The sequence below is a fragment of the Platalea leucorodia genome (genome assembly GCF_965183815.1).
Source record: "Platalea leucorodia genome assembly, chromosome: Z".
Classification (NCBI taxonomy): domain Eukaryota; kingdom Metazoa; phylum Chordata; class Aves; order Pelecaniformes; family Threskiornithidae; genus Platalea; species Platalea leucorodia.
The window spans coordinates 76,961,329-76,981,425 of NC_138858.1; the positions used below are offsets into that span (position 1 = coordinate 76,961,329).

The 20,097-nt window shown below is 41.3% G+C and overlaps 1 protein-coding gene across 8 annotated transcripts in view; it reads right to left on the reverse strand.

Moving 5' to 3' along the window:
- The window catches only part of ECPAS (Ecm29 proteasome adaptor and scaffold), a 65,588-nt gene that overhangs the window by 22,591 nt on the left and 22,900 nt on the right, over nucleotides 1–20,097 (reverse strand). For 5 of the 8 annotated variants that reach the window (XR_014230769.1, XR_014230770.1, XM_082337375.1 and 2 more), the window contains 19 exons: nucleotides 19,841–19,960; nucleotides 19,579–19,664; nucleotides 19,219–19,297; nucleotides 18,048–18,097; nucleotides 17,428–17,494; nucleotides 17,199–17,321; nucleotides 15,917–16,020; nucleotides 14,748–14,871; nucleotides 12,405–12,485; nucleotides 11,418–11,646; nucleotides 10,784–10,875; nucleotides 8,885–9,019; nucleotides 6,617–6,782; nucleotides 6,016–6,188; nucleotides 5,431–5,532; nucleotides 3,781–3,904; nucleotides 2,645–2,790; nucleotides 1,480–1,534; nucleotides 592–706 (listed from right to left, as the gene is read on the reverse strand). Coding sequence is in view for 6 of the 8 variants with exons in the window: in XM_082337375.1 (XP_082193501.1) it covers nucleotides 592–706; nucleotides 1,480–1,534; nucleotides 2,645–2,790; nucleotides 3,781–3,904; nucleotides 5,431–5,532; nucleotides 6,016–6,188; nucleotides 6,617–6,782; nucleotides 8,885–9,019; nucleotides 10,784–10,875; nucleotides 11,418–11,646; nucleotides 12,405–12,485; nucleotides 14,748–14,871; nucleotides 15,917–16,020; nucleotides 17,199–17,321; nucleotides 17,428–17,494; nucleotides 18,048–18,097; nucleotides 19,219–19,297; nucleotides 19,579–19,664; nucleotides 19,841–19,960 (2,171 nt within the window). In the remaining 2 variants the exon portion in view is untranslated. The remainder of the gene's footprint in view (nucleotides 1–591; nucleotides 707–1,479; nucleotides 1,535–2,644; nucleotides 2,791–3,780; nucleotides 3,905–5,430; nucleotides 5,533–6,015; nucleotides 6,189–6,616; nucleotides 6,783–8,884; nucleotides 9,020–10,783; nucleotides 10,876–11,417; nucleotides 11,647–12,404; nucleotides 12,486–14,747; nucleotides 14,872–15,916; nucleotides 16,021–17,198; nucleotides 17,322–17,427; nucleotides 17,495–18,047; nucleotides 18,098–19,218; nucleotides 19,298–19,578; nucleotides 19,665–19,840; nucleotides 19,961–20,097) is intronic. The other 3 variants (XM_082337376.1, XM_082337378.1, XM_082337379.1) reach the window with 3 other exon arrangements.

The following is a 20,097-nucleotide window of genomic DNA, read 5'->3' on the forward strand; positions in this document are numbered from 1 at the left end:
CTTCCTGTTTACCACCACTGGATCCCCACATCCCCAGCCTCGGGTTTTGTCATTCACAGTGGCCACACCCACACCAGGTTAGATAGAAGCAGGCTGTTAAAGAGCATTTCTCGCACTGACCGAGATGATTATTAGCCAGGACTCCTGTAGGACCAGCATTTTTTGCACTACAGCTGACAAGTAACCATTAACAACACTTTCTCAGCAAAAAGTACATTTCAGGCACAAGCAAGTCCCCACTTTTGCAACATTCACATTGTTCAGAGTTGCTGCAAGAGGTCATTGTCCTTTGCAATTACACAATGCAGCAAGTAGCAAATCTAACCAAACCCCAACTGATTTGAACTGCTTGAATCAGGACTGGATAATTATCTGGAAGCTTTGTTGAATGAAACAAAATTGGAACAACTTCAGTCACAACAAACCCTTAAGCCGAATTAAGAAATGTGCCGGTTTGACCCATCGATATATGAATATTGGCTTGCCCTTGGCCACAAAACATCTCTTTCCACACACAAGGGAGGCGCATTTTTGTTCCCATCAGACACATAGCTCAGAGCACTCTCTCACTGTGTTCTGAGCTCACTGTACCTTTTCCCAGTCATAAGGGTATCAACAAGTGTGGTGACTAGCTCTTGCTGATCCTGTTCACTTCCTAGTTCATATATCAGGCCAAGACCTTTTGAAGCAACATCTTGACTAAGCTCTGCAAGAGATTTTACAAAGTAAAATTAAAGATAAGCATGTAATTAAGTAATACACACATTTCAAAAAATTCAACGAAAATCATGATCTAGCTAACAGCTCTGTGCTGTAGTTCACAGCTCTCCATTTTAGAGCAGATCTAGTCTGGCAAGACACAAGCTTTGCATTCTGAAGCAGCAATTTGTTCTGAAGGCATACGCCCCATCAAATTAGGTGACATCTTTATGTTAATATTGTCACTTCAGGTTTTGAAATAGCGGAGCGAGTTCCAAGAGCTATAAAGTATTCTGACACACCGCTGGCCCCTGAAGTCCAGCAAAGTTAGCGGTAATACTCTCTTCAACTTCAGTCAGCTATGGATAGGCTGCTGGATGCCACCCTTTCCACTAGCTGCCATGGGTAGACCTGTAAGCCAAAATCTGCTAGCTTAAAGAGGTCTTAGAGTTCCTGTCCACGCAGAACTCTGGGATATCCTGCCCAAAGCAGAGCAGACGTAGCACTACTGAACAGTTTCTGTTATTACAGTCTGAAGGGGCAAATGCAGAAAAAGATTTGTGCTTGGTTAGTAAAGCACACAAAAAAGCTGTGCTTCTTATCTCTACATGCGATGCCTAGAAAAGAAATCAATATGTCAGAAATGCCATGTTTCTACAGTCACCTTTTAATGCTGACTGACAGAGAGGGCGTAGGTAACTTTCTGCCTGTTCAAAGATTCCCTGCATTCTGTTAAAAGCCCATCAAAAGACAAAACTCTTAAGATGTCATAGTACTTACCATCACTATCTGACAGAATGGAAACAAATGCACTTTGAATATCCTTGAGATGTGACTGTAAGATGAGAAAAAAGGACATTATTTTTATCTCAGGTTTTGGATCCTCTGTCTGGTCTCAAGGCAAGTTCCTAACAGATAAACAGAGGCCACTGTATCAAGAGAGCTGCCTGTTTGAGCTACACCTACAACAAGAACTGCCCTCCTTTCCAGACAGGTAAGCAGCAGCCTGACTGACATGCACAGAAGACAGCAGTTATTTGTCCAGCACTTTTTAACAGCTACCATGCCATTACTAAACTACATATTTTTTTTTCCTTGTCTAATACATGGCAGCAATGCGTCATAAATCTGGCTTGCAGCCACATCGGGCTGTCCTCTGTGCAACGACGTCTTTTCTTCATTCCCAAACTAGTGGATTTTGCCACCTCCCACAAGATCCATGGCTTAGACGAGTGCAATATGCAGCAAGATTTTACATGTAACAGCTTATATTTGTGAGGCACCTATTGTCCCACAGCTCTTTATCATTACCAGGAGAGCACAAAATGGTTACATGGTCCCATCACAGTCTGTAGTACCTCTACGCAGAGAGAGAACATTTTGGTTGGGAATGCTTTATTAAGTCCTCACATAGGACCTTTCACATTCTCTCGTTACAGACAAGGACCCTAAATAAGATTTTCTTCAAAGTGCACCAAAAATACACAGTATATGGAGCACATCATAACTGCTCCGAGTTGTGATAAACTCTGTAAAACAAATGAGTCCAGGAATTCCATCTAGTTCTCCCCCTTCCTCCCCTCCTAGACCTCCTTTTAATATTTTCCAAAATTAAATCCTAAAAACTGTACAGACACCAACCTCTTCTTCCCAAGGGAAGAGGTACTGCTACTTCATCTTACAACAGCTAATTACACTAAGCTCACTCTGACTTGAGTGCAAGTCAGATGTTTATAAGGGTGCCAAACAGCCTCATTCATCTGCCAGTTAGTATGTTCCCCTAGTAACAAAAGATAAGCCATGTCTCAAAAAGACCTCAATAAGGACTGCAGCAGCACTGGGGGAAAAGAGGCAATGGAAGTGAAGGGGAAGGAAGGGACAGAAAGGAGGTGAGAAGCAAAAACAGGGACAAGGAGCCAGTGTTAGCAAAGGGCCTATTTCTTACCTTAATTGCTTTATGTGTGCTCAACTTCTTCACCATTGATAGAAGCCAGATGCAAGCTGCCTGCCTGACGTGTGGGTTGGGGCTGATAATGTGCTTGTTCAAAATGAGGTCTAGGACCCAGGGAACCACATCATTCGCTTTCAAATCTACACGAAAGAAAGAAAGGTGGAGGAGAGGGGGGAGCTTTGAGAATCAGCCACACCCATTTTTAATTTCAAGATAATGTGCAGCGGCAATGAAAAACCTCATCAGCCCATGAGTACTCAGGTGACACTTTAATCTCTGCATATTCAGGAAAAGCCTTCACTTGAGTCACTGGGAAAGTGTCTCTCCTAACAGAAACACTGAATAGAGTCCTCCTAACCCTTCATGAAAGTGTTTCAGAGCCTGTGGCCAAGAAGGTACCATGCATACTGCACGAGATTCAGCGCACTACTTTTTTTTTGGTTAGGACTCAAAATTTCTGGAGCAACGGCAGGGTTCAGTTTCTACCCCGTTCTGCACATGCTCATCTTTGTGTATGCTTGAGATCTAAGACCACTCTCACAACATTAAAACACGTTTGCAGGTCTGAGGCTGGTATTTACAGCTGCCTGTTTTAAAGGTAGCATTTTGTCATGCTTATATTTCAATGGGCACAGAATCTTAGTCCATAAATAAAATTTCCGCATTTACTGCATGTAAATGTCACTTAATCATATCAGTCCAAGTTGTTGGAAAAAGACTTGCAATTTAATTTTCTAACCCTATTTTGCAGTGCAGGCTTCAAAATGCTATTTTAAAAGGTTTCTGTATGTTAAGGCTGAAACTAACACAACATGGCAAACCAAAATCAAAAAAAATAAAACAAATGCAGTATCAAGTGGCAGTGAATTAGATTTCATCAAGAATTTATGTAAACAGCGCATGAAATAAAGTCTTCTACCCTCTGAGCAGATGGACTTGAAGAGGTGAAACGACCTGTATATAATCCAGCACTGCAGAACACTGAGCAGTGCATTAACAAACACAAAATGTCTCTTACTTCTACTGTTATAAATCAAACACCACAGAAATAAAGTTATAGAGCCCAATGTTAGTTCAGAACTGTGGGATTTTACGTTTCTCAAACCAGCCCCTGTATTAGGAAGGCTTACCTGAAGGAGGGATATATTCCTCCTCTGTGACTGTCCACGCATCACGTGCAGCCACTGAGCTGGTTCCTACAGCAGCACTGGTAATAGCTTCACCAACGGTGAACTGCAGTTCTATTTGTTTGGCCTGAAAAACACAATAGAGTCTCACTGACAGGACTAATTAAACACACACCAAAACTTTTGACGCTTACTCCACAAAACCAGTCTCTCTCCCAACCCCAATTCTCAGCACCACTTTGCAGTAAGATCACTATTTTGGTGGGCTTCTGAGACTATGTGGCACCTCAGACCCACTGAAACTCATGGAAACTGAGGCGGTCAACCTCTCCAAAATGAATGATAAAGAGCTAGAATCTCCACACATTTTTAAAGCATGCCTCCTACAAAGCATTTGCTAGTCTCTGCAAAAGTTCAACTTAGTGAACAGAAAGAACTGGAGAGACAGGATGAAAATAAAACAAAGTTAGAACAAGACTGCCAGTCATTAATGAAAATTACTGTGGCTTTGTTATAGTATGCAATAGTAAAAAATTCTGTAATTTCACCCAGAAGTTGATCATGTCTAAGAGATGCACAAATTTGTTTTTCACATTAAAAGAATTCAGACAATACTTTGCTTTGCTTCTCTGTCCTCTTTCCACTATATGCTAAACCCTCAGGCCCTCAGAATGTGCAGAACTCTGCCACTTTTTTGTCGTTACCTGTGACGAACCTTGAGTCATAAGAACTGATTTCCATACTTGCTGAGTACCTTCTAGATTGCTTTCCTTACTCTCTGGAAGCACAAAATGCTTAGGCATTTGGAGAAGTAAGCCCTTAGCTTCCTGCTATCTAAGATAAAATGTTTTTTTTCAAGTGCATATTTTATAAGGAAGCTGTAATGACCCTAAGCAGTTACAGGAGATAAACACAGCACTTAGAAACATCATTTTATGTTCGTGTACACAATGTTCTTACTATTCTTGCTTGTTTGATCACATCAGATTGGAGGACTCAGCAAAGCCATCCTGTCTGATACTCAATAGCTGCTTCTACAACGCTGAATCCTACGTCAGTATGAACAAGGAAGAAAGGTAAAACAAGCTGTAAATGGAGAAGACTAGAAGAGCTCCTTGACTATTTAATTTTGCTGTCTGGCATACTACAGTATGTATAGCAGCTCTGACGTACTGCGAAAGTACACAGTGCACTACACTGATGCATTTGGACTGACAACAGATACATATATTCCTATAAACAAAGCTTCTAATTCAAGTGAGTTATACCAACTGATGTAGTTCAGATGAAAAAGAAGGTGTATTTATATCATCTACTTCCAGGGTACTTTTGAAGGCCAAAGTACAGACCTATGGCTTCATTACTGTAAGCTCTTAAGATGTTACACATACAGATAGTCCTCCTGAAGGGGAACATATTCATCTCAGAGACTGGGGCAGAGACCTTGAATGGCAAGTTTTTAAACTGTGGCATAAAACATTTTACAAGCCCCAAACCTACCTCTGCTCTGTATTTCAAGGCAGTTTTAAAAAACCCAGAGGCACTATTACAAAAAGACAGTTCCCCTTGTAAACTTGGCTCTAGAGATATAAACAGCATTCAAATAAAAATACTCGCTGCAGGATAAAGAATAATACATTGATAGTGCCTCACCTCCACAGAATCCATTAAACCCTGCAACAGTAGCTTCTGGTGGGGAAAATCTTCATCTCCCACTGGGAAGTAACCTAATGTTTGTATTGCTCGCTCCTTCATCTTAAATACAAACAAAAAACCAACACCATCACATAATGTTCCTTTAAGTCCAGAAGATACACTTTAAACCCACTCTTCCTCACCCTTGTTGAAGTTTCACTTAAGGTACCAGAAGTTAGACGTGCAAATGACTTATTAGATCAACCAGTGTACCTCTCTTCCAAAACACAGACCAAAATAAATGTCCTGTTGTCTTCAAGGATTATTTCCAGGCAAAAGAAGATATTCCCATTTTTCTTGAATTAAAATTATGACCATTCTTAGTTTTCATCCCTTAAGCTCCTACTTTTGACTATAGAAAGCACAAGCAATCAACTGCTAGACAACACTGGAGAAACCCTTAGCCTAATTCCCACTCACTGAAGCCAACATTAAGCCAAATTCCTTTAAAAACCAAGGCTGAGTTTGGCAGGTAATATGTAAACCTGGGGACTAAGCGTTCCGGAAATGAGCAAGAATCATAACAACACTACAAAATCTTGCCTTATTTGTTTCCTTGCTGGAAGGGATTCGGGCCAACAAGCTTTCAACAAGTTGCAGCTTTGTAAACCCTGTTCCTTCGCTGGGGATTGGCAAGGGGCCATTCCTGCCAATCTCCCCAAGAGCCGTACAAGCAGCCACCACGAGGAAGGGAGAGGTGCTGTCCAGAAAAGAACCTACAAGAAAACGCAAACCAGGATGACTTCGATTTTGTATTATTATTATTATTACTTAGCAGTGGGCAGGCAGGGACTTCTATTTTACCCATGCAAGAAGCAAAGCCTTTATCTCCTCTGCAGCTGGTAGGAAGCATTATGCTAGAACAAAACCAAAGTGAAAGGAGACACTGAGCGGATTCTAGGCAGTGGCACCGATCCTAATTGTGCTATATTGGTCCATCAGCTAAGAGTCCACCTAAGTCTTGTTGAAAAGGGTTACATCCATGCATCTAATCAGATGACATTTTTACAGGCTGTAAATTCTATCACAGAAAGTGAACTCAGGATTACAGTATCCATGGGCTGAATAACTTAGAAAAGTCCTCAGCCTGGGGTGGCTGAAAAAACAACTGTTACATGCAGCAAAGTCTTAGGCAGAAAGTTACCTATTGTCTCTGTCGTCGACTTTATGAGCTGTTCGTGTTCCGGCATGACTGCAGTGTTTGGCTGTTCTATGTCATGTAGCTCCATTGTTCTGATTTTCCCTTTGGCCAAGTACCTTCCTACTGTAAATCCCAAAGCCAACAAGGATCCATGTTGGACCTCCGGGCTCTACAGACAACACCAACAGTGCAGAAAATCTCATTTTCAAAGTAAGTAACACTTTGCACAAAGCACTGATTTAAATACACATATGGACAAGCCAGATGAGAAGGCACCCTGAAGAATGCAGAGTTCTAACACATAATGCAACAACACAGAGTTTGATATTGCTAGCACTCACTGGTGGATGGAATCCTTTAAGATAAATTAACAAAACTTACAAGTGGCTTAGGAGGACAGATTAAGAATTTATCACCAGCATTCACATTCCTAAAGTCTACCTCTTGGTAGCTAGGCAAAAAAAAAAAAAAAAAAAAATTAAAAAATCCAACTCATCTGATTTGTAAGTACAGACTTATGAAGGTGAACTAAGATAATACTACACTGTCTATGCTTAAAAACTGAGCATACTCAGATTAAGGGGACAAAATGTACTCTTTGGTAAAAAGCAGTAAAGGGGTATTAGTCTAGATTTGCATTGCTAAGAATGAGAACACACTTGGCCTACAAACACTGAAGGCAATGCCTCTACACAGTTCAGTAGGCCACAGACTGTGAAAACTAATTATTACAATTAAATGTCAAGAACATTAATTTGTCCAATGCTGATTTGGCGCTGAGACTATCTAGTGACGGTGCTCATTCCCACAGGTGAATTCTAACAAAAGGATTTTGTGCAGAAATAAGACTATTGAGACTTAAATGCTACTTTAATTAAAAAAAAAAAGGGGGGGGGGGGGGGGCAGGGGCTTAAACTCAGATCAGTTCATGTATCTGTTTTCTATCACAACCCTGCAAAAAGTTGCATTAGTGCAGCTGTGCCCCCAGGACGGGATCCTCAACCTAGCTTGGCCACCAGGGACTGCTCCTTGTCATGGTCTCACAGCAGCAACGCCAGCTGAAGACGGGTCCTTGCCCCCTCTCCGTTTCAGCTACCCATTTACACTGCAGCCCTTACCGAGCCACTGCAGACCACCACACCCCCGGCTGCACCGATTGAACAGGTTTTGTACACTCACAGCAAACCAGAGCTCTAACTGACTCAAACTCAAAAATGCACGGGAACACCCTGCTTTTTTGTGTTTCGCGGTTCGCATCCCTCTTTATTTTCAGATTCTGCGAAAGGTCAGTCTCGGCTTCACGGGCAACCGGGGCAGAACGCAGCAGTGGGGGACCGGGACCCACCTGCGCCGGCTTTGTGACTGCAGAAGCCGCACCCTACGTAAAACTGAGCAATGACACAGCTTTGGCTCACAGGCACAGCTTTCACAGATTCAAAATAAATCATGTTTGTTAATTACAGCATAAAGCAATCAGCATTTCTTGTCAGCTTTTGAGCCTGTTACCTGCAATGTAAAATAGTGGCCCATTAAGTCCTTCAGTGACTGACATAAAAACATCTTGGGAAAGCATAACCTAAAAATGCTACTCCTTTCCCTCCCTTTCAGGATTCAAGACACGCCAGCACAGAAACCTGCCCGATTTGTTTTCAGGACTCCTTCTCCATGGTGGTAGTGGCAAAATGCAGAGCAAGGAGGAGGGAAGGCAGCAAACCCACTGCGTAGCCGGCGGAGGGCTGCTGAGCCGCCCATGCGGGGCCGGAGGGAAGAGGCCAGCCTTCGCCTGGCAAGGGCTGCTGGCGGGACAAGGCCCCGCCTGAGGCGACGGGGAGCCAGGAGGCTGCTACGGCTCAGGAGAGGAGGGGAAGTTAAACATTTAACAAGTTAAACATTTTCTTAGTTCTGCAGGTACCTGTAGTCACTCACAAGTAAGAAATCAGTAAACTGTTTGAGGTAGGTAGTGCGATCCATTACCACCCAATGGGACGAGCTGGCTAAAACTGGTTAAGTATGTGGCAGTACTGGCTTTGCCTGGAAAGCCCCTCCAGGAAACCCTCCGACCGACCTTAACAACAGCTTCACGGAGTAATTTATTTAAAGATCTGTTGCACTCACCTACAACAAAAACCCTTCTCACCGTCCAACTGGAAGTCAGCTAGTTAATTTTACACTCAGATTAATACATTCTGGACACGCTGTGAGATTCAGATTTCCTATCAGTTACATGACACGAGAAAAAACAAGAGGAAGCAGACAAAGGAAGGTAGTTACATGGTTGTCTTTTGTCATCTTGATCAGCTGCTCCAAGGAGGCCCTAAGCTCATCTCCAGACAGGGTAGACAGCACTACAGAGTAAAACAGGGCCGCGAGCTCGCGCATTTCTTCTTTGTTTGTGTTCATCAGGCTCTGCAGGAGTTTTTAGAAAGAAACACAAAATATGGAAGCAGCTTCTTATCCAGTGTGTTCACACAGAGCTTCAATATACAAGCACAACTGTCATGCAGCTACATAAACAGTACTTAACTCGGAAACCACTCTTCAAACTGACAGCATTATCGTTCAGTAAGAAACAAAGCACTCACTTCAGCAAAGCATTCATTACACGCTCAGCGTTTAGGAGGAAAACTACCACTAGCCACAAGAGGGCTACCCACCGGTTCTGCCTGAAACACGCTGACTGAATGCTTGGCTGAGTTTTGTCTTCAGAGAAGAGCTTCCACATTTTGCTTCCACATTGAGTTAAAAAAGCCCTAAAGATACTATTTTTCCTGAGCTTCTTGAGGCTTCCATTTCCTTTTTATTAAGCAAAGGGGAAAAAAAAACCTCAAGAGGTTAAACCAGTTAAATCCAATGGTGACAAAAAAAAAAGTGTCCAGGAAATCACAGCTCTCAATGCAAATTTATCCACTTTGTATTAGAGATCTTGTATTACCTAAATCATTAAAAAGTTGAATTTGGGAAGCCTCAAGTTATTTGTTAAGACACAATCTTACTTCTGCCATTAATTTGATGTAAAATGCAACACACTCGTGAAAAATTCATACCCAAATCTTTGAATGGCTTGGGCCACCATAAAGGCGGCAAAAATCAGCCAAGCAAACAAACAAGAAATGAGATCTCTCAGGCTCATGAAACATAACTCTAACTTCCACTCAAAACTTGCATCAGATCACATAGCTGACTTCTAACAAACCCCAGACCTGTTCCTTCCACGTGGCAAAGCAAAATAACACAAAGGATGATTTACAACAGTATTTCTGGAACTAGGTAGTATCAGTTACCACCTCTAGAAGCTTAATTTTGCAAAAGGACACCAGGCCAAAGAAAAAGAAGGCTTTTTCTGCAAATGATGAGCAATACTGAAAAGGAGAATGCTTAAGCCCTCTCCTTTGAGGTTCATACCTGCACTTAAATGAGATGTGGTAAGCTGTATACAGCACAATGCAGCACAGATATCAGGAGGAGAAATTATTAGAACACATTCTAATTTTTCTTTAACTCGACGAAATATTTTTTTCTGACAAATTCCCCCAATGAAAGTGAAGGCAACTTGTAAGAGCTTAGCAAATCCTGGATGCTTGAAGCAAATCATGAAAAAGCAGAAAGCTCCTTGAGGAAAGAATTTAGGGAAAGCAGAATTCTCTTTGGCTTATTCCCAAGCAGGATATAGTTTATCTGTCTTTTTGTTTGAGGCTAATAAAAAAATTTAAAAAACCTCTACAGAAAGGGCTCTAAAACAATTAGGGATCTAATTCATCTCATTTTCTGAGAAACCACTCGCATATTCCCACTGGAACATCCCCATTGTTAAACAATTCCTTAAAAAATTTGCAGAATTTTGTTTTCAGTTTTCTTTTGCTGTTTAATGGATCTTCTGATCAAGGGGAAAAACTGACTGACTATACTAACAGGATCAATGACATAGATTACCCAGAACATGTAGGTCAATGAATAAAATCAGTAACACCAAAGAATCAAAAAATAATTTTCCCCATCCTGCTACATATAACATCTCATGAGGTGTTGACTCTAAGTAGAAATACCAGATTTCAAATTAAGTGCATACTTGGAAACAATACTCCATTCCACCACGGGAAAATGCCAGATTTTGCTAATGCCAAATCCCCTCCACCCAAAAAAATAAACCCAAAAAAAGGCTTTTCAACATACCTTTATCCAATCCATTTTGTCCACAAATCTGGTAGCTAGTTTTTCTGGATACACTGAAACAACTTCTAGAAGACAATACATGACTGGCAAACCTGAATAGTAATTAAAGAATCAAGTTATTAAAAAATTGCAGTATTTACAACAATCTAACAATCAGTGATAAAAAGAGGTTAAGAAGTACCAGGCATCTCAAAGCATTCATTTGCAATCCACTAGGGATAACAAACAATACAGAATAATAGGGTACAGTATTTCTCAGAAATATTAGGAAAACTCATAGAAGCATTCTGGTGGCAATTTGTTCTAAAGGCATTCAAGTGCTTTAAGACTACACTTATCACAGATACGCTGTTATCAGAGTGACAAAGACATAGCATTCACTGGTGAGGAAGCTGCTATACACAATGGCCTCCCAATTTTAAAGCATTATGTGAACCCATGCTGCCATTTTACTGTCCTGCTTTCTCCCACCTACACAGCAGCATAGAAGAGAACAAGTTTAAACAGAAGAGAATATAGTTCATGTTGCAACTCTGATTGCTGCAGCCAAGTTCAAAGCGCTGGGCGTGGCACCTCCCTTCTATTAAGAGAAGACCTTTTCTTCTTCAAAATGATGCTGCACACAGCTTCTTACCTCCAACACCAGCTAACAGCTGCTGAAGAAGGCCAATATATATGTATACAGGGTTGGTTTCTGCACTTTTTGAAGAGGAGGAGGAAGAGAAAGAGATGTGGTTGCCAGACATGAGGTTTCTTATGTAACGTCCAATGGCTGGAGCATGATCTTGCATATCTGCCAAGCTCTGTGAGGTTGGCACCACACCTGCACTGTGAGCAAGACACATCCGCAGATACAGAACTATCTAAGTAGAGAAGAGAAAAACACAGGATACTGAGTGTGTGAGCACTTGGAAAACCATGGAGGAGACAAAATAAAAGAGCAGGGAATAGGCTGTATTTAGTGTAACCAAAACAACACAGTTTCTTTAATCAAATCTAGACAGAAGAGTCAGCATGGAGACAGGAAAAAAGCGTAACAAATCTTAAGACCAGTTTCAGCAATAGGCCTGTGTAAGCAGACTACTCTACAGTGCCTACATCACTCTCAAAAGATTAAATCATACACAGACTTTTGGTTTACCATAAGCTGATGCAATCACCTTGCAGGCAGTTCAGCCTGTACCCTATACCAATTTGGCATGCATACAAATGCAACCCAATGCATTGCTAATACAGACCTTGCATCACATCTGAGTTTGTGTCTACAGATCACTGAAGCCACGGAATCTGCTATGAAAAGAACAGCCTCACAGAGCATAATGGGACTTTCGCACAGGAGTGCCAGTTTCTCCCTCTGAGAAGCTATGACATTAGGTATGCTGCAGGAAGGAGTGGAGCAGCCCTCTCGGGAACATTCCTCCCACCCCCCTTGAAAATCCTGTTCAGACTGCCGTTTAAGGACAGACAGATAAAGGATGGAGAGTTAATCCCAACATCTGTTTAAAAGAGGAATTCTAGAATGTAGGGTGACTTATGGTAACTGTTAGCTTCTTACTGTTAGCTTCTGTTCTCTAAATAAATAACGGTACACATATCCGAAGAAGTAAATCCAGACAATTACCTCTCCAAATGTGGCAGGATTGAAAGGCAACGCTGCAGTTCCAGTCATATATTTAGCTGGAGTTTTCATTCGGTGAGAGGCCTAAACAACAGAGTATATGAAGACCGGAACAGTCAGATGCATGAACAGCAGAGGTGTTGGAAAGGTCAATGAAATTTTGCTGATGCAACTATGTTTATCCTTACTTAGCAACTGAAAATGTACAACAGTCCTATAACGAGAAGGGCACAGTGCACTTCGCAATAGTACAGTTTAGGTCCACCAACTTTACGACCCTATCAACTCAGAAAGTGGCAACTCCGAACTCATGAGAGGGAGCGGCAGGGGAGGCTGGAGGAGGACAACATTCTTTCCTCAGGAAAAAAGAAGTGCTTTAGACTTTAAAAACAAAATACCTTGTAAACTTCCAAACTCTGAGGCACCCCAGCTGACAGGCAGCCAGGAAGCTTGGAGACGGCAGCTCTGCCTGGAGAGGCTGCAGAGCAGCCAGGCTTCCCCAGTACTGGGAGGTGGGTGCCCTGTGCTGCACCAGCCAAGCCCAGGACATCTCTCAGACCCTGCTGCCTGCCAGGTAGGAGGCTGCTGCAGCAAGCAGGCAACTTCTTTCCACGGAAATGTTAGCTTTGACAAGCAGGAATATTCCAGCAGAAAAATATCCGAAAAGAAGGTTTCCAGTAACACCTACTGCAAACGCTGCAGAAAAGCATGTCCGCATCCTCTAGGCAACATGCACATCAGTGCTAGGGCTGGATTCAGCAAGGCTGCCTTGCATCTGAACACACACACAAGGCAGGTGCACAGAAGTCAACAGATCCTCACATCTCTTAACGCGCTCAGATCTTTTGCTGCACTGTAACTTCAATGATATCCAGAACCATTACTGAAAATCTGAATTAGTGAACCAGAATATGACTACCCTGAAGAATGATTTCCTATCCATACTCAGCAGATCAGGTCCTACTCTTTTGCAAATACCTTCTGGCAGAGGGAGAGAAGGATCCTGCTAACTCATCAGGAAAGCCATTTTGCATCTCAGCCTGCTGTGCCAAGCAATGCACACAAACTTCCCAAACATCTCCAACACTCGCAGATTATTCATATGTGAAAATTCACACTTTGAGATAACTAACCAAAGAAATGTACCTCCAGGATTTTTTAATATGCCTTCAGGACATGTAAGGAAGATCTGAAAAGTGCTCAAAAAAAATTTTTTTAAATTCACCCAGAAGTGCGGAAATCGTGTTTTTCTCAGTAGTCATTAAACTAGGCTGATCCATAGTTATTTAGTGACATTACAGAAGTCAAGGAAAATTTTAAAATTAACTACAAGGGGACAGGCTCTAATAGTGTTATCTAAAACTCAGTCTTGGTTTCTTAATTTTTTATATCTATTTGAATAACGAGTATTTCGGACAAAAGCAACTTTTTTCATAAAGCTTCAAATACTTCATACACTAGCATAGTACACCAGCAGAGTACAACACCAGCAGAGTATACATTTCACAAGAAACCTCTCAGGAAAAAGTTTGCTATCACAGATCTCTTGCAAAACCAGGTGTGCTCCAACACTGTATACTTTTGACATTTTTTTAAAAAGTAGACTATCAGAGGAAAAAAAAGTATTGTCAGTGACCCTCCACATCTTCTTTATAGCTTATAAGCCTAGTGTAGCTACTGTACACAGAAGCGTGTAACACAGACTAGATTTTAACACCTCTCCAGTGACCTCACTCTGCAAACAGTGAGGGTAAACTCAGTGGTACAGTTTTTGGCATATCATTCCACTACACTTGTGAAAGGTTATTTACATGGCTATTATTTCCAGAGATTGCAAGGAAGATGAATAATTAAGCCTTTAAGTCAGAAAACCATACTTCTTCACTTGTTCCAGTATCTCCTTTCCTAGCCTGGAATCTTTTTTCTGTTTTATGCACAATATTATTTTTCACCAGCTCAACCAGACAGTGATCTTCCTACCCCTTCAAGAATGTGTTTGTGAGCGAACTGTCTTTGTGAAACATGCTGTGTGATCACCCTTGAACACTGGATTCCTCGCTCCACACATCTTCTGCACAAACAGCATCAAACAAAATAATCCCTTTCTTAAAGGATCTGCCTCCTTGTCACTTAACACTTGGATCTCCTGTGATTATTGCCAGCAGAAGGTAACAATGAGTGCTAATCTTGGCAATGCAATACTATGTGTGGTCTTCACTGTGATTTTAGCTAACTTTATTCCTCGGGGAGGTGCGGGAGACAGATACAGGGAAGGGAAGATGACACTTATTTCATGCCTGAGCATCAGGCATGTATTTGTCATTTACTGGGACAGAAGCACTGTACCTTGTCTTGAATGTAATGGACCATTTCAGGGAAGGAAGGCATCTGCTTCCCAGAACTCTCCTTTTCATTTTTACCAGGAAATGTTCTCAGCACCCGCTGGGCTTCTCCGTGTACCTCCTCCCGCCTTTCAGAAGAAAAGATGAGAAACAGACGTTATTTGCACAGAACAAATGGCCTTTAATGAGCAGTAAGATATCTTGGGAAGCTGAGGGAGAGAGAACAGTTTTTAAATGAGAAGTGTTTTTTTTAAAGGAAGGGGAAAAAAAGCTTGCATTAGAACTTTTAATGATTTGTTTATTTTAGAGAGGAGGAAGAAAAAGGATAGTGATGAGTGGCCTCTGCAAAACAGTCTGGATCAGCCCACTTCTGCTCCTTTTACATCCTGCTACAGTTCACCACCAGTTCCTGCTTCCCACATCCTTGTTTTCCTATCTGCTCCTCCTCCCCATTGCTTCCTATATCAATCTTCAGCTGACACCTACCAGGTTTATCACTATCTACTTAGCAGAAGACAAACTCCTGAAACAGTGCTGACACTGCAATGACAGAGCAGTTTGTTGCAATTGATCTGTTTAGCTTTCCTTAGTTACACAATAGCTACTCACATCAAAAATCGAACAATTAAAGTAAGCTGGGGAAAAAACCCCACTTAAATTGCAGTAACAGAAACCTGCAAATGAAATGATTACTGTAATTTAATGAGTCAGCTGCTCCTCAGCAGAGAGTGGAAACTCTCACAAGTGCATGCTCCTGACTCTTTGCAAATACAAGCTAAAAATAGACTGATAGAATTTGCCAGGAAAAAATAATTTCCAGCCACTGTAAAGGTGATTTCGGTTAATGCATTTTTACTTTGCAATTGCAATTGATCATTAACATGAAGTGCTTTAGTGACAGCAGTTCATCTGAAACACGAAAAAGAATCCAAGCCAAAAACTTCCATAAGGCACAGTAACAGCTCTCCACAGAACTGTCAAGAATGCCCCTATGTAAAGATTAATTTCCAAATTATCATACTTGGTTTTCAGTGAGTGAGTTTATGTACATACATATATATGGATGTATATATGCGTTCACATTTCATCCAAATATATATTGGATGCAAATATATTTATGTGTGTATGTGTGCGCATACATATGAAAATAACTTAAAAAGAAAAACAACTTACGGGTCTCCTGCAGCTAACAGGAGTAAGTATCTGGAAGGGATATGATCTGGAGGGAATACTGTGCTAGCAAACTTCACAGCCACTTGACGTACTTGAACTTCAGGCTTAAAGAGAACAGACACAAACATATGGTTGAGTTTTAAATGAACACACTAAAGACCTGCACTCACCACTTGTAAATCACCAGTCGTCTGTTTTGTCCTGTGGTACCAACATGACTCAAAGACTTCAGACGTTTTGAGACACCGTTTTTGCGAGTTTAGACATTTTAAGACACTGTTCTTGCTAACTCTTCATATGGCAACAGACAGGGAAAGGAAAAGCTAGCTTCTTATACATACAAAGTGGAGAATGAAATGTTTAATTAAATACATGCACATTTTTTGGAAACATAAATCAGGGTTATCACTAATTCTTAGACATCTGAACTGCCCCACCCAGGCAGTTTTGAAATGAAGAATGACATACATCATCTGTCCACACAAAACAGAGCTGTGCTTAGGAGCAGCACAGCCAGAGGTGAAAAAGAAACATTAGCTTAGGGTGGTCATTCTCTCTCCTGGGTTCAGACAGTCTGAAACTGGTATTGCCTGGAGACCTAGATCGCTCCAGCACCCAGGCAAAAGAGTCATCAGCATGAAAATAGTCTCTTACACAGTTACTAGTGTAACCACTAGAAATACATGTACCTCCACAGTCATCCTGAGTACCCATGCAAACCCAGAGCATACAAAACCCACTCTTTCTGAAAACCCAGACCTCTGGGGAATTCTGAACATAAACAAGATACTCAGTAAAGTAAGAAAGTCAGTGAAGCGTGGTTTCCTCTGGATTAGTGTCTCAAGGCCGAGTTCCTGGGGAGATTCCCAGGTGCCTTATGATGTTAGAAATGACACAGCACACTGAAATCCCCACCTAGCAGTGAAAGATCCTTTCTACCAAACTCCTGCTTTCACAAAGCATTTCACAAGACACTGTCCTTGAAGCATCTACTTCTTAATTTTTTCTTAGGAGACTATGAGAAACGTACAGTGCAATCACAACAGTTTTGTTTCTTTGCAAAACAGAACACAAATAGAAAACTGCATTGTCACCCTTCTTCCAGCCACTGCATGATACTAAAAATATTTCATCTGAGCATACACCCCCGACTTCTCCCAGACAGGCCAATACTTTCAGTAAGAAAAGGGACACCTGTTCCAAAAGTATACAACAGGAAGTGTCAGAAAACAACAAATAGCTCTTTTTTTAAGGTACTTAATTTTGACTCCACTGAAAATACCTTTATTAAATAAGAAGCTACAAGAGCTTCCATCAGGGTACGCTGGGCTCCTTCCAAGTTACTGTATGCTCCAACCATCATAGACAAGGCCTCCTGAATGGCAAGCCTAGTATCAGCATCTTCCTGCAGTACAAAACAGAGAGTTTTCACTTTACAGTGTGCAGTGACAAGAATTAAGCAAAACCAGCACAAAATATTAAGAATTTCCCAAAGCCCCATCAGCACCCACCTTGCATAAAGCTTCAAAAAACTGCTGCACCAGTGCTATATCCTTGGTAAAGAGCTGAGGCATTCGGCTGAAACAAGATATTATAATTCATGAAGTTTTTGTTTTTTGAAATTGAAATGCTTCACATTTCATTGGTCTTCCCCTCATCCCACATTCTAACTGTCAAACAAAACAGAGCCAGCACAGAAAGTTTGCTCTATCTTATCCATTTCCACCGTGGAGCAGCACCCCCCTTAACACAGTTTGGAAAGCGAGATACTCTGCGGACAATCACTTAGATCACCAGCATACCACTGAAAATGCCCCTTGTCTAGCTTCATGCCCTCTCGTCTTTGCTGTACATTCCTTAAATTTATGTTTCTCGCAATCCAGAAAGTGGAACCATTTCTTAAATTCTGTACATAATTCATGAGCTGCCATTAATCACTGCTAGAGAAGCTATCAGCTAAAAACATATTTCTTTTTACACCTCTGGAGATGTCACAAGAAGAATGCTTTTCTCTGCACTGTACACTCAATTGCAAAATTGGCAGGTGGCATAAAGCTTGCTGCTGATAAATTAACAGATTACTCTGGAAAAATTATTTAATGTCCCATTGCTTAAATGGCGTTTCAGTTACCTGGAGAGCTTTCCAACCGCTGAATATGCCATTGACAGCAGTTTTGAATCCTTGAATGATAAAACAATAAATAAAATTCAGCAAAACCAGAAATACATAAAGGCGTATCTTTTATAATTAAACATTTACTTTAAATCCTGTCTCCAAGGTGCTTAAACTGGCTTTCATGGACAAAGAATCCTGGAACATAAAATAATCGTATCCAAGAATAAAAGCGTTACATAGGAACAGAGGGAGCATGCTTTTCCACAAGAAACAGAAAATTACAAATGGTGACAAAAAGTCAATCTCCCTTCTGGTCTCAGCTAATCGCATTTTATTTCGTGAGAGACAGCTAAGGAGATTCAGCCAGTATATGAAACAGTAGCGAAGGGACAGAAACCTTCCAGTGGCTCTAAAGCTGCTGCTGTACACAAAGGAAGCTGTTTGCACAGCGGATCCTGCAGATGACCAATGCAGCACATTTATATATGGGCTTACTTCTTCCGGAACACTCCTCTTTCATGCCCTTCCCAATGGCAGGGGAGGCCCACGCATTCAAACACCAGCTCAGGCCAGAGGGTCACATCCAGCAGTTCAAATGAACCAGCAAGAGGATCAAAGCTGCAGAAGAGGAGGTCTGCAACATCACCCCTTCATAAGATAACATGTAGGAGTATCGACGGGAATTTGCCTTCTGACATGGCCCTGGAAAGACCTCTTCAGGCCAGACCGGCATTTGCACTTACGTTTGTAACACCCTTCCCATAGCAATACCATCCCTGGACAGACAGGATGGAAGGTATTACAAGCAGGCCTATAGAGATGCTTATCACAACAGGGTATATGCCTGGAGCTGAGCCCCCTCTGTGCTCCACAGTAGTGAGTAACAGCAGCTAGATTCTACTCTGGCCTCACTCTTTAGATTACCAACACTATTAGTTCCCGAAACTTCTCCAAACAGTGTCCCAAGCACCTATCCATAGCTGTTAAACAAATAAAACCGTTTTCCTATATAGCCTTTTAAAGTATTTGCTTCTCTTGCAACAAAATTTCTTAAAAAGTATCCTTTGATAGCCATCTCAGGCAACTACAAAAAAAGATATTTATCAGTTTCCATCATAAAGGCATGTGTTTTGCTTGTATTCATCTGAAGAATTATAGCTCTATAGTAAAGAATCTTTCAGCTTACCTCTTTGTATTCATTGATCAGCTTTGTAAGTCCATTTAAAAGCATTGGGCCTAGTGGCTTTATTTTACTTTCTGGACAACTGCAATTAGAGACACCAACAAACAAAATATTATCTTTTGCATCCCTTAAAAGTATCTTCTCTCAGTATCACTTTTTCTCAACTTTGTTAAGCTGAGAAATTACAGCTTAATGTGTGCAAGCGCACACACACACATATGGATTTCAGGATTAAGGAAAAAACCCTACTTTCTATGAGTTTCAGTACTCTTTCTTTGCCCTTAGTTCAGCTATATATTTAGTAAACAGAGTGGCTTCTGGGCAAATAGCTAAAAAACGTTGTGCTCACTCTGAATTACTTACATGATACAAATATGATGCACAAACTGCAAGGACAGACTTCTCAGTTTTGCATTTGTGTTTGCACCAAAGAGTCCATCATAAACCACCTGGCCAAAAGGAATAAAGAGCAGATCAGAGAGCGCCTGGCCTCATTTTCAAAGGTGTTCTAATTCCCCTTCTTCTTTAAACACTGTCATCAGTAACAGTACTTCCCTCCCCTAAGTACTGGAGGAACTGTGTGATCAAGCTCATTAGGAAGAGCAGCTTTGGAACGTAGCACTACCTGAATGTTAGCTGGGAACGTTTCTGCAGCTTGCCTGGATCGCAGGAGATGAGGAACTATCTTTAATTTAACACGGGTGCTGACTGACTCTCGTTTCATTTCTGGTTTCAGAACAGATCCCTGCCAGAAACAGAGTTGAAATAATATAGTACATCTTTGGACAGCAGTACTTTTAAGTTAGCTAAATTACCTTCTACTGCAAATCAGAAGGCACTGGGACAGGGAAAAAAATTATTCAATAGCAAAAGCGTTCAGTG